This window comes from Pleurodeles waltl, chromosome 3_2 (assembly GCF_031143425.1).
Source record: "Pleurodeles waltl isolate 20211129_DDA chromosome 3_2, aPleWal1.hap1.20221129, whole genome shotgun sequence".
NCBI lineage: Eukaryota > Metazoa > Chordata > Amphibia > Caudata > Salamandridae > Pleurodeles > Pleurodeles waltl.
Genome location: NC_090441.1, coordinates 93,745,408 through 93,758,339, shown reverse-complemented (window position 1 = coordinate 93,758,339; position 12,932 = coordinate 93,745,408). Strand labels below are relative to the sequence as shown.

General features: G+C 44.4%; 1 protein-coding gene across 1 annotated transcript in view; it reads right to left on the bottom strand.

Moving 5' to 3' along the window:
* LOC138286527 (protein spinster homolog 3-like) overlaps positions 1 to 12,932 on the bottom strand; it is a 389,154-nt gene that overhangs the window by 274,151 nt on the left and 102,071 nt on the right. The window contains exon 7 of the mRNA XM_069226888.1: positions 4,459 to 4,605. Coding sequence (XP_069082989.1) covers positions 4,459 to 4,605 — 147 coding nt within the window. The remainder of the gene's footprint in view (positions 1 to 4,458; positions 4,606 to 12,932) is intronic.

The window sequence follows — 12,932 nt, the reverse complement described above, 5'->3', positions numbered from 1 at the left end:
GGTAGTGGTGGGTGTATGTGATGGCATGCAGGTAGGAGGGGTGAAAGTAGTAAAGATTTGACTTACCAGAGTCCAGTCCTCCTACTACTCCTGCCAGGCCCTCAGGATACATGATCGCCAAGACTTGCTCCTCCCATGTTGTTAGTTGTGGGGGAGGAGGTGGGGGTACACCGCCAGTCCTCTGTACAGCTATCTGGTGTCTTGCAACTACGGAACCCACCTTCCCCCGTAGGTCATTCCACCTCTTCCTGATGTCATCCCTTGTTCTGGGGTGCTGTCCCACGGCGTTGACCCCGGATGATTTCCTCTACCATGACCCTTAGCTCCTCCTCAGAGAACCTGAGGTGTCTTTGTGGTGCCATGGGTGTAGTGTGTGTGGTGTGATGTGTTGGGGTGTGTGCTGTGAGGTGCGTTATGGTGTTCTGTGGCTCTGATTCAGTGGGTGCTCCTGGCGTGTCTCTCTCTCAGTTGTAAATTGTTTACGTGGTAAAGGGTTGTGGGTAGTGTGGGTGTGTGTCTTCTAGTGTTGTGGGTGTGTGTGTGTGGTGTGTGTATGTGTGTCAGGTGTGTGTAGTTTGAATTGTCCAATGTGATGTTGTTTTGTTAAGTTGTGTGTATTTTGAGTGCGGCTGTATGTACCGCCAATGGTTTACCGCTGTTGAATGTCCGCCACGGTGATTCGTGGGTCATAATGCTGTGGGCGTATTTCTGTTGGCGTAATGGTGTGGGTTTTGGTACCGCCAGTTTATCACAGACCTTTGGGCTGGCGGACTTGTGTGAAGTGTCTGTGTAGTGGTGGATTTCTATGTGTGGGTCATAATACACGTAGCGGTATACCGCCGCGGTCGCAGTATGTTGGAGGCAGTCAGCACGGCGGTAAGTGGCACTTACCGCTAATGTCATAATGAGGGCCATGGTGCCAGTTGAACACCCACTGATACTTTCAGCACTAGTAAAGAAGTTGCCTGAAGTAAGAAGGTGGCACCTGCGAAAACTCCAGGCTCTAATCTTCTGTAACTAATCTGACTGCCCATTGATCCAGAACCAAGTTTTTCAAAATCTCCTAGAAGCATGTAAGGCAAACCCCCAAGGAGCAACACCTGTTGATAGCCATGCTTTGAGAGGGGTGGGGTTAGTGGTGGCAGACTGGGACTGGAGTTTTCCTGATTTGGAGGTTCCCAGGCCACAACCCCTTCCTTGAAAAAGGCTGTGAGCAAACCTGCACACTCCCAGGGCGGAAAATCTTTTTTGTAACCAAAAGGTCTGGAAAAAGTCATAACTGCAGTTAAGGGCTTATGGCTTTCTACTATTTTCTTCACCATGTCCTCCAACTGCTTACCAAAGAGCTTGGATCAATTGAAGGATAATTTCAGCAATGCAGCCTTTTGTCCTACGTCAGCCTTCCAAGACGTCATCCAAAGGGGGCAGGTGGCCGATATTGCTACTCCTGAAGCTGCTGCACAGGCACACACGTTGTCAATGAAAAAGTCACAGGAAATCATATGTGGTGTTCCATGATACTTAAAAGAGAACAGTCAATACCCTAAGCTGTGATCAGCCAAAGTTTGATAATCCTTTAAGAATGACTGTACCGTATAAGTCGTATACGTGTTTGCTCTATTGAAACAATTAGAACCAATATATGATCAGCATCACCCACCATTTTGTCAGCTGGATCTTGAGGCGATGTATCCTCTGGAACAACATTCCCTTGTGAAGTAAGACTTGCCATCAGGTTATTTATCTTGACAACCACTGGAAATTGCTCTGAGAATTTGTCCACTGGATAACGTTAGCCAGAAACATCAGAAAAGCATTCTTATCCACTTCCTTCCATTCATGCTCCAGAACTCATCTAATAACCAGATATAAAGGTGGTGATTCTGGCTTCGAACTATGATATTCTGAAAAAAAGTCATCTTTCTCAGGCGTGGAATCAGGAAGAGGCAAATTTATAGTTTCCTGCAAGTGCTGAAGCACCTCAGAATGTTCAGGACCCCGAATAAAGCACCCCTTTCTACCTTCCTCCTCCATATCCATGCAAGGATACAACGAACCGTCCATCCAAAAGACCCGGCCTTCCACTGCCACTTGAGTCATCTGCTGAACTGGGACAAATGAAGTGCGCTCATTGCAAGGATCTGGGATTTCCACAGCTACCTCTTCCATGGCAGAAAACGTGGAATACAGCAGAGAATAGCCACTAACCGGGCATCCTGCACCAGAACCGGCCGACACTTCCTGTATCGGCTGTTTCTACGCAACCACAATCTTGCGGCTGCTCCCGGGAGACAAAGGCCTGTGATGTGACATCTCGGATCGGGCACCACGTCTGAAATGAATGCCATGGACCAATATAGCTCTCAGTGCTAAAAACCATCTACACCAAAAGGTAGGCTGAAACCACAGTGAAACACTCAGCAGGGGCTGAAACAATCCAGCATCTCTTCAATCGGACTGCTATAGCAAGCCCTGAAGAAACAGAACTATGTCACCCAGTTGTCCCACCTGCTTGAGCAAAGCATAAGGGCATATAGACAAAAGAAGATGGCTAAGAAAATGGTCAGCAGTAAAATAGAAACAAAAAGACATAATAGAATGGAAACCAACTATCTCCTTACTTATTTGCATCAGCTAGGGTTCTGGGTGCAGAAAGAGAAAAAAACAGGATATTATGTGGTAGTTCCTCCGTTTTATAAGGTTAGCTGGGCAATTACAGCCATCTTGGAGGAACTAATTTGTGTCGGCTACCCAAGTCAAAAATGAAGAAACGTGACGATCATTTATTACTGCAGAATGATTTCAAGATTAGGCTGGATTACTCCAGGGAGATCATAGGAATATTTCAGAATAGGGCTGTGTTATTATAAAATGATCTTGTGATGACTTCAGAATGAAGTATGACTGTTCTCATCGATGATGACCATGATGACTTCATGATGGGGATGTATTACCGTAGGAAGAGTTCTGGCTATATTACTGCATGGTGATTTCAAGATGGGGATCTATTATTCTAGGATGATCTTTAGTAGTAATTGGTAAACCTTGTTTGACATTCACAGGAAGTATAAATCCACCCGTTTATTAGTTTTTTGCCAAAGCAGCTTGGTGACACAAAAGCAAGCATTGGCCAAGCCAAGAGGTCTTGCCTTTTCGACCAAATGGCTTGCCATTGTTGTTGGCGATAGGCTGCAACATCTGTAAAAAATAAAAAATAATCTCAAAAAGAGTGCGATGATGAGTGCACCAATGCCATGTGTACACATCATGATACTATTGTTGCAAAGAAAGATGGCATATGTGTGCTTGTATCGTCAGGCATATGCACCCATTCGGCATGAAATGGTTGCCACTTCAATTATTGATTTATTTACAACTGCAAGATGGGGACCAGCCAGCAAATGAGAGCTCACAGGCCAGCCAAAAAAACAAAAAAAGAAAATATTTGTAAAGGACTGTGACAGGAGGAGACGAACAGAGGAGCAGGTGGGAGGAGAAGTAAATACGTGGGGGTCAGCAGGTGGTGGGAAGGGTAGCAAAAGAGGAGCCTGAGGAATGGAAATAAATAAAAAGCAAAAACAATTTGTTGGCAAAGCAGATTACTGCTACAAAAATAAGCATTGGCAAAGCCAATAGGTCTGACCTATGCAAGTGCTATTGGCTTTGGCAATGTGTTTTAGCCATTATGTAGTGCTAGGCAAAACAAAGGAATAGATCGAGCTAGTCATCACAGTACAATTAGCCAAGTTTCATTGTACATTTAGCCACGGTTCCCAGGTACATATGTGATGTACTGCTTCAGTCCAGGTTTTTCCTTTGAATTCTGGGAGCTGTAGTCATGTTTATTCCATTATAAAATGGGACTACATGTCCCAGAATTCAAAGAAAGGAAAACCTTGGCTTGAGTAGCAAATCACGCATGGACCGGGGAACCTTGTTTCGGTGTTAGCTCCACAATCTATTCCTTCGTGGTAGGCACAGGACCCCTGTCCCATCAAACGGTTACCTCTTTTTAGCCAGGGGACTGATTTCATTTTGTTAGCGCATAAAAAGTAATCAGATAGTCATCTTCAAATCATTCTCAAATCAACAGAAACAATCTAATCTTGAGAAGTAATGAATTGATCATCCTAAGGTCATCAGGGACCATCACATCTTGTGAAGTCATCAGATGTCATTTTCAAGTCATCCTCAACACATCAGGCTCGTGTTTCTAAACTCTGCTAATGACTTCAAGAGCCTGAAAATGTCTGATGATATGAAAATGACTCCTACAGTAGTTGGATGATCAATAAATGACTCAGGGAGGGCTTCTAAAGTAATCCTGGATCAGGGAAAATGGATGAGGAGATATTGGAGATGTAGTCTTATCAAGAGCACGGGGTGAGTCTGTATCACCACTATGTATGATATGTAGCGCCACTCAAGTAATAGACAGCCTGTGACTGGTGGCCTCACCTGTCTAAAGGGCTGCAGAGATCCTGGGTGCAGGAGGAGCCGAGCACTATCCGAGCCCGTGTCAGAAATAGAGGGGCCCAAAACCCAAGCGCTCCGGTCACAAATGCCATGGCTGTCACACCCAACGAAGACCAGACGAAGCTCCGGCTGCCGAGAAGGGAAACAAAAGCAATTGTGAGGCTTTTGTAGAAAACAGAGGGTACATTAATCTCTAGGCACCATATAGGTCCATATTACAAACAGGGCACTGGGACACACAAGGCAATCTAAAGTTCACTGTATTTCCCACTTGTGTAATAAGGAATTGAGTAAACGATTTCACACTATTATTCTTGCTGTTAATTAATACAAATTAGAGAAACTATACATTTCCTACTTTTCAAATGTTAAAGATGTCTGAGCCAAAATTAGTTTGCCCTATTTTTTGTTATATGTGTTGCAAGCATAATATAAAAGTATTTTATTCTCAATATATCTGTTACTCATTTCAAATATTTTATAAGCAATAAAAGTGTTACTTATAGTTTCACAATTCAGTTCCTTTGCTTTTGCCATAATGCAAACATTTTTGTAAAACAAACTGGAGCAAATTCTGTTTGTCCTACACCGTATTACACACACAGCTAAATCGGGGAACTCAAAAATGCTTTGTTTCCCACCAGGGGAACGTTTCTGTAATAAGGCTCCGGCCTCTTTCAAACACGTGATAATGGCCAACGTGTATACATGAAAGCATGAAGCCTTTCACCTCGGATGGCCAGCAATCTTTATTTTTGTGGGATTACCCCGCATCTCAGGTGCCAATCAAGAGTCACAGTCTGTGCTACTTCTGAGCACCAAATATCCAGCTTTTTACAAAGGGAACTCCCATGCACGTGCAAAGCGTTCTGTGAATGAAAATAGAAAGATGGACGCTCTAGTGCCTTCTGTTGCCGTGCACCTATTGCATAGCATTAGAGCGTTATCATAATGCTGTACATTCAGAGTTTTAGGCACAGACAGAATGCTCCCAGACCGACACAATCTCCTGTCAAGTACCAAAAACTAGGATTCTAAACCACGTGTGTGCGTTTGTTGGCCAGCAACGTAGCCCCTACACCACGTCCTTTAGCCCACAGTGTTACGGGCACTGAAATACGAACCAGTACCCTTGTTACCACCTCTGCTTGAGCCCCCAGTAATAATGCACAGCCGTGCTCCTCCTCACAGCCTCCTTCATGCAGGACACTACCCTAGCTGGTCTCCGCACATCCTCTCACTCAAACTGCAAACCCATAGCTTCCCACACACACAGCAATGTCCACTCTCACCCTGCACGCCCTTAGCGCCCTGGGTCAAACCAAAGCCATGTTGTGCTCAGGTTCCACCCCAATATAGTTCATCCAACCTTTCCAGTAGTTTTGGCATTAGTTCCTTTCATTACAGAAGAGGATGCTCAGCGTAGGCTCCTTCTCCAAGAACTTACTCCTGTTGAATCACTTCTACTCCTGTAGAGCAGTTACATCTCTGAAGTTAACATTTGTGCTACGAGTGTCTCGCATTCACAGCTCGTGGTGTTCTACCCAGTGCTTAATTTGTAAATGAAAACTTGCCGGTGCCCAAAGCCCTCCTCTTAACACGCGGCTGCTGCAATTAAATGTGCAAGCACGGAATACAGAGGCAGCGCAATCCTGAAGCTATCTCGAACCTCTTTAATCCATTTACAGCCACTCCCTGCCCCTTCAGCTCACTCTTGCAGCTTTCTGCTTTCTTCCATTGTGACGCTTTTTTGTTTTTCTCTTCCTCCGTCTCTCCATATGTGTCTTTTGCTCGCAGAAAATGCTTGAGGCAGAAGAATAAGCGCCGGCTCTCAAAAATAAGTGTCGGTGCCGAGCACCGGAAACAAGAAGCACAACTTAAGCACTGGTTCTACCTCTTCCTTCTTCAGAGCAGGTATATCTCTGAACTTACCTCTCGCGCTCTCAGCTGATGTTGTCTACCTCTACAAACGTGTGGGCAAAACCCGTGGAGAAGCAAGCAATGTTACGCTTTATAATGTTGACTAATCATATGTAAATCCATCTGTTAATGTGTGAATATATACATATATAGAAGCTACACTGTACAATCAAAGTATAATCATTAGCTTATAGCATTCATTTTCACCGAATGTGGAGCCAGATGTAGCAAAGGTTTTTACCCATTCTGTGTCTATGGGAAAAAGTGTTCGTACATATGGCCCGTGGTTTCTAGAAGTTGAATTAACTGCGAGTAGGCCTCAGACTCGCAAAGGCCTTTCACTACTAAACCTAACCTCGAAACGTGCTTTCACATTTTGTTTGTCATTGCAGGAGTGAGTTCACAGCCTTAGTTAGAAGAACCTTTTAGAGAAAGTTAGAGCAGTTGACTTTATTTCACAGTTGTGATATGCAATGTGCATGTGGATGAGAAGGTCAGTGTCATAATAAAGGTCCCTGCAGCCACTGAGCTCCAAGGGGCCCCTCAGCGCAGCACCTGGCAGGAGTGAGTCCGGAGGGGGGCCTCCATGTTCTTTACGGGGGGGGGGGGTTTCCAGTTTCATTACGCCCTTGGAGAAGGTGCCTCCTGTGCCATGCAGTCCAGACACCTGATGCATCCAAGGTCGTGGAGGTGAGTGCGCATTTGTTCGATGATGGGAATGAGGGGAGTTTACCTGTTTTGACTAATGTTGCTAATAAGCCTTAATTGTTTGGAAACCATCCTCTCTATGGTTCTTGTGGAACCCAATGGGTTTTATTGTATTTTGACTTGTTGTACTGATGTTAGCTAACAGAATACACACTGAGCTGATACTTAATGGTCCATATGACCAGTAGTGCAATCTGTTTGACAACTACACCCGAGCGCGACGATTTAGAAAATTGCACTGTATCACTTGCAAAAAAAATTAAATCACAACTTTGCATACCCTTACTCAGAAGCACACCAAAACAAATCCTTATTCACTTCCATAAGTCAATTTTCTGAAAACTGCACAATCCTCTCCTTGCTCAAGAAACCTCATTTTGGTCCAGGAGGCTTTGCCATTTAGTAATCATTCACCTCCACTTCCTCAACAAGGTCATAGAGGGAGGTGTGGCGCTACACCTCCACGATGACATTGGCTACTTCAACTTCCTGCAGGTCTTCCAATCAGGCTTCTCTAAATGCAGCAGATTTAGGAGCAGACTCTGAGGGTGCCCTTAGAAATGAAGACTTACTGGTGGATTTGTGAATGCTGCACCCGATTCCTACAGCAATTCCTCATTCCTCCACAGAGTTAGTGTTGGAGGCTGGCACTTTATGCAGTGTGCAAAACCAAGCGTTCTATGCAGAGGGTTCAGGCAACCACACGTTGGTTTCCAGAGGTAAAAATTAGACCACCTAATGCTCCAATCTGTAAGGTAGCTGGTCGAGCAGTTAGGCTAATCCAAGAGATGTGCTAAGTATTTGCTGTACTCACAAATCCAATCATGCACCGCACACACTCAATGAATAACTCAAGACCAGAATTTATAAAAATACTTCAGACTTTTATATAACTTTTAAGACCAAGATCTTTAGACTACGTTAAGTGCTTTTCAGGTTATTACTTTTTGAAGTTTTAGCAAAGTTAGTCTTTCTGTGCGTAATTACGCACCATTGGAATCAATGCACAGTCAGCTTTAAAAATGCATTAAAAATCAGAGTTGAGTTACCAGTCTCTTCTCTTGCAGCGTGGCCAGAGTGGTTGGTGGGCAAACCTTGCCAGCTGGAGAGTTTCGGGCGGCTCCCGGTTCCTGCAGGAGCAGCGTTAGAGAGGTTCTTGGCACAGGCATAGGGCCACCTGGAGGGGCCACTTGGAAAAGGAGCTGGTTTGCAGATTTAAAGATGGTGCCTTGGGTTCCCCTTGGGCTGTTGAGGTCGCAAGGGGTTGGGGACCCAGGGCACATGGCAGATCCCGCAATGCAAGGCCCAGGGCGGGAAGGTGCAGGGCGAGTTGGAGGTCTAGGAGCTGTGTGCACCAGCTGTGAGCTGGAGGTGAGTCTCTTTGAGGGCTTCTTACAGGACAATAGGGGCACACTGGTTGGAGGTCCAGGGTGTTTCTGAAGTCCCTTGACTGGGGCTTCCTCCTAGTCCTTTTTCAGCTCTGGGGAGCTGGGTTTCTGCAGGTCCAATGTCAGCTGACCAGTACCCAGGGTATTGCTATAACTCGGCCACTAGAGGGTGCAGTGCCACCAAACTTGGTACAGTTGTATGTCACATATGGGTGGTCATCAGTGTGTTGTCAGGTCCAGCTGTGACTTCCGGTTGCAGAGATATCCGCAATTCAGTGAAGTGACCCTCACTGGTTTGTTGGTCCTTTGCAGGTTTCTTGATTTTCTTGAGTGGTGCCTCCACTCAGGAGGGATATCTGGGATGATTCTTAAAGTCTGGAGGTCCCCTGGATTTCTTGAGGTTGGCCCATTGTCCAGCTCCTCCGCAGCAGTGATTTTTGGGTCCTGGGTGCAGCAGGCAGGGTTTGGTGCCTTTTCTTGTGCAGCAGGTCCTCAGTTCTCTTGCTATGGTCTTCTTTTGGTGCTGGTCTTCCTTTCTCCTTTGAATCCTTTTCAAATCTAATTTATTTGTCTGAGGGAGCCCACTAAATACTGAATTTAGTGGGTGTTTTAGGGGGAACCTGGTAGTGTCCAATTGGATGCTTACCCTTGTGTGGCTACACCCACTACAGTGACCACTTCCTGAGGGAAGGGTCACTTCCCTAAACTTGATTGGCTATTTTCTTCCATTCCAAGATGGAGAAAAATGAAATGAAGGGTCCACTTCACCTGCAAGCACCTAGGGGAGGTGCATGCTCAGTGAGGCCACTCCTCCTACCCTTTGTGTGGTTTCCCGCCTTTGCTCCCTCCAGAAGTGGGGGTTTGCAAAGGGGGAAGCCATCTGCTGCTAGCAGCAGGCCTGGGGATTGAGTTTCAAGGGTGGTAGCCCTTTGAAGCTCACTGCCAGGGCAGTGCACATTCCTGAGGGAGGGGGAGTTAGCGCCTCCACCCAGGAAGGGCTGTGTTTCACAAACCACAGAGACTGGGCTCTGCCCCAGGCTTTGTGCATTGGCTGTCTGGATGTGGCAGGCTTGCTGGAACCAGTCAGCAACCATGCCAGGATAGTTGGGTTTTTCAGGGAGCACCTCTAAGGTGACCCCTGGGTACTTCTTATAATAAATCCAGTACTGGTACCAGTTTGGATTTATCATTCTGAGTTGTTTGATACCAAACACCCCAGGGTTCAGAGTAGCCATTATTAGCTGGGAAACCCGTATTGACCAGTGTCCAGCACATTTATTAAAATGGCTGCTCTGTTCACATACTATGTCTCAGGTTTGGCAAGGACACAGTGGGGGCATATTGCTCAGGCAATTATGCCCTCACATATAGTATGGTGCCCCTGTCTCAGGGCTGGAAGGCCTGCTAGAGGGGTGACTTGCCCATAACATATGCAGTGTAGGGTGGACAGGGCACACAGGGAGTGTGCCATGTCAAGTTTGTATTTTAGTTTTCACCAGGACTCTCAGCCTGCTATGACAGTGCTGGGTGCACCTGGATGCATAACTCTTGAGGGTGGCACAATCAGTGCAGCTGCCCTCAGGGGCTTACCCATAGTACCCCATGCCCTGGGTACCTAAGTACCTTTTACTAGAGACTGATAGTGGTAGCTAAGGTGTATCCAATTACTTTTACCATGTTTTAGGGAAAGAACGCTGGCACTGGGAACCTGGTTAGCAGGATCCCAGTGCCCTCCAGTCCAAGTTACATTCAGAACCAGGCAAAAAATGGGGGGGGAGTACTGCAACAAGGAGCCAGTCTCTCACAGTTACACTGAGAGATTTCTGCTTCTTTCACTAGCCAAAATATTCAAGAGAATTTAACCAGCTTTTTGGTGTTTCTGCAGGTCTTATAAGTCATATGGGACGAGTAACTTTTGTTACCAGCCCTATTGTAATTAAAAATGGACTCATAATGAGGACTACCATCTCTGCCCTCTAATCCACACAATACTCACTTGAGTTACCTCTTTCCTGTGCAAAACACAACAATGCCTTCAAAAGACACTGCCCTAAATCAAGTAAGCTGGCAAAACACTATAACGAATGGTCTCATCAACAACTGACATCTAACTCACATGGCACTACTGGGACACCATTGTTAACTCTGATCTCATTAATGACATTACTAATGAATATTCATGTATTCTGAGTGTTGAAATTGCGTAGAGAATGTAATAACTTAGAGAGAAATAATGCACACATTTGAAAGTGTGACCACATAAGTGGCCGCCAAGGTTCAGGAAGTGTACTTTTTAATGGCTTATTAATATGAAATATTGAGCTTTTGTTTGATTGATGTAGTAATATGTCATATTAAAGATTATGCATTATGTATTAGCTTTATTAATTGTAGGCCTTAACTTAGCAGAGGTCTTGGCCTGGTTGCATGTCCTCATGTCAAGCTGTATTTCTTAGGCATTTAATGAAATGTCTTCCTAGAGAATTAAATTGTGATTTTCCACTGTACCGTCAATGTGCTCATAGCTGAAAGTCTTTCTCATAAGAACTGCTTGCTAGAAGATGCTGTACTAGCTATTGCAACATTGTTTTATGTAATGTGTGTGAGACTGGCTTTCTCTGGAGAATACAATGAAGACACTGATTGGAGTATAAGCTGCAACAATATTGTTACCTGACGAGCCGGATGATAAGAACAGTACGAAAGGAGTTAATCATCGACATGTGAACCGTTTACTAGTAGAAATGTAGATTTGAAGTTTTAGTTTTATTGGACAAAGTATGAACATGCGATCCCTTGACCAATAGGGACTTGGGAAGTAGTTTTAGGAGATCTAACTTAGCCAGACTGCACAGAGAGGAAAGACCGCCATTTCTTTAGAACTGCCCAATGAGCCACTTTGGCCTACTATGTCCATTTTCCTTCTTGAGAAGAGACCTGCTTAACTTTATTGCTTAAAAGACCTTGCTGTTTCTGAACTTTGATGCTGAATCCTGATGCCTTGTTGACCAGACTGATGTCCTGAAGACGAAGACAGTCACAGCTTGCTGATCCAAACTGAGGATAGGTATATTGACTATGATGTTGTATCCTATGTCTATTTGCTTTTGTGTCTGGGTACCAACCGCTATTTTGATAGAGCCATAGTTAGATGTTTTGCAAATTTATGTTGACTAAAATGGTTTGCATGAAGCCCAAACATGCTATTCTAATCTGATGTTAGTTAGGATCCTCACTAATGAAATTCAATATATGAAGTATGACTTTATGTATTTTCTGGCTGAAATCTAAATGTATGTAATATCGGTTGCACAGTCATTCTTGCTACTGATTGGCATTGTAACTTTAGAATGTGTAGTAGCTCAAGCATTGGTTAGATTGTGTTTCTTTCACTGCTTTGGTCAGCCCTTGTTGTTTCTGTATCTTTATCAATTGAGTTTGAGATTAACTTACGTGACATTAGCATTGTTAATATAGGGAAATAAATATTCTAACTTTTACTTAAAGGTGTGGTTATTCATGACTGCGAGGTCATGGTGTGTGATAATTACTGACTCCTATTGATTATTAATGCTATTAGTGCTATTGATTATCATTGATTATTGATGTTGATGATTGTTACTGATTGTTACTGATTATTGATCTGCACATACTGGATATATGGTGGGAACATCTGAAGTGTAGTCAAAAGGTTCATGAACCTATTCACTCCCATTGTAAGTTTAATTATTAAGGTCAGATGCGCGAGCATTAGCAAATCCTTTAAATCCAAGCAGAAAGTTCATTTTAAAAAGAGGGCAGGATGTCATCTCATGATTCTAAGTATATTGGGCTCATTTGAAACATAGATCAACCATTAGCTAAAGGCCATGCCGTTTGACACTTTCACTCCCATTCTCATCAACAATACAAAGTCCTTGTGATTCTACAGTGTGCCATCCTCTGTTTCTGAAAGAACATGAGGGGATCGAGTCACAAAAGTATTTATAAGTATGTACGGGAAATAGTACTACAGGGCCTGTATTACTAAAAGGGCCTTCTTTCCCTGTGTGTGCCAGGGCACACCTATAAATAAGCATGTGGGGCGTAAATAGGGTAAGTGCACCTTATTATAAAGAATGATCTGCCCTCAAAGTAGCCACGAACCTGTGCTATCCTAGTGGCAGAGCATTCAAGTGAAATATGGAGACGCTGCTTCTGGTTTCACAGTGCAAGCGGCATCCTACCTGCACTTTCAAAAGAGATCTGAGATCTTCTTGCAGGCAGGTGCAGTAAGTGGGGGTTCATGGGAGCCCCTTTCAACCATTGAGTGTGCTGCCCTTAGGGAGAGCACTATCAGTGTGCCACCATTTTGTGGCACATTTTCAAAAGGTCATGTTTGTTCTACATCTGTAATACAGCACGAAGGCAAAATGATTCCTTCATTTGCATGGGGCCATG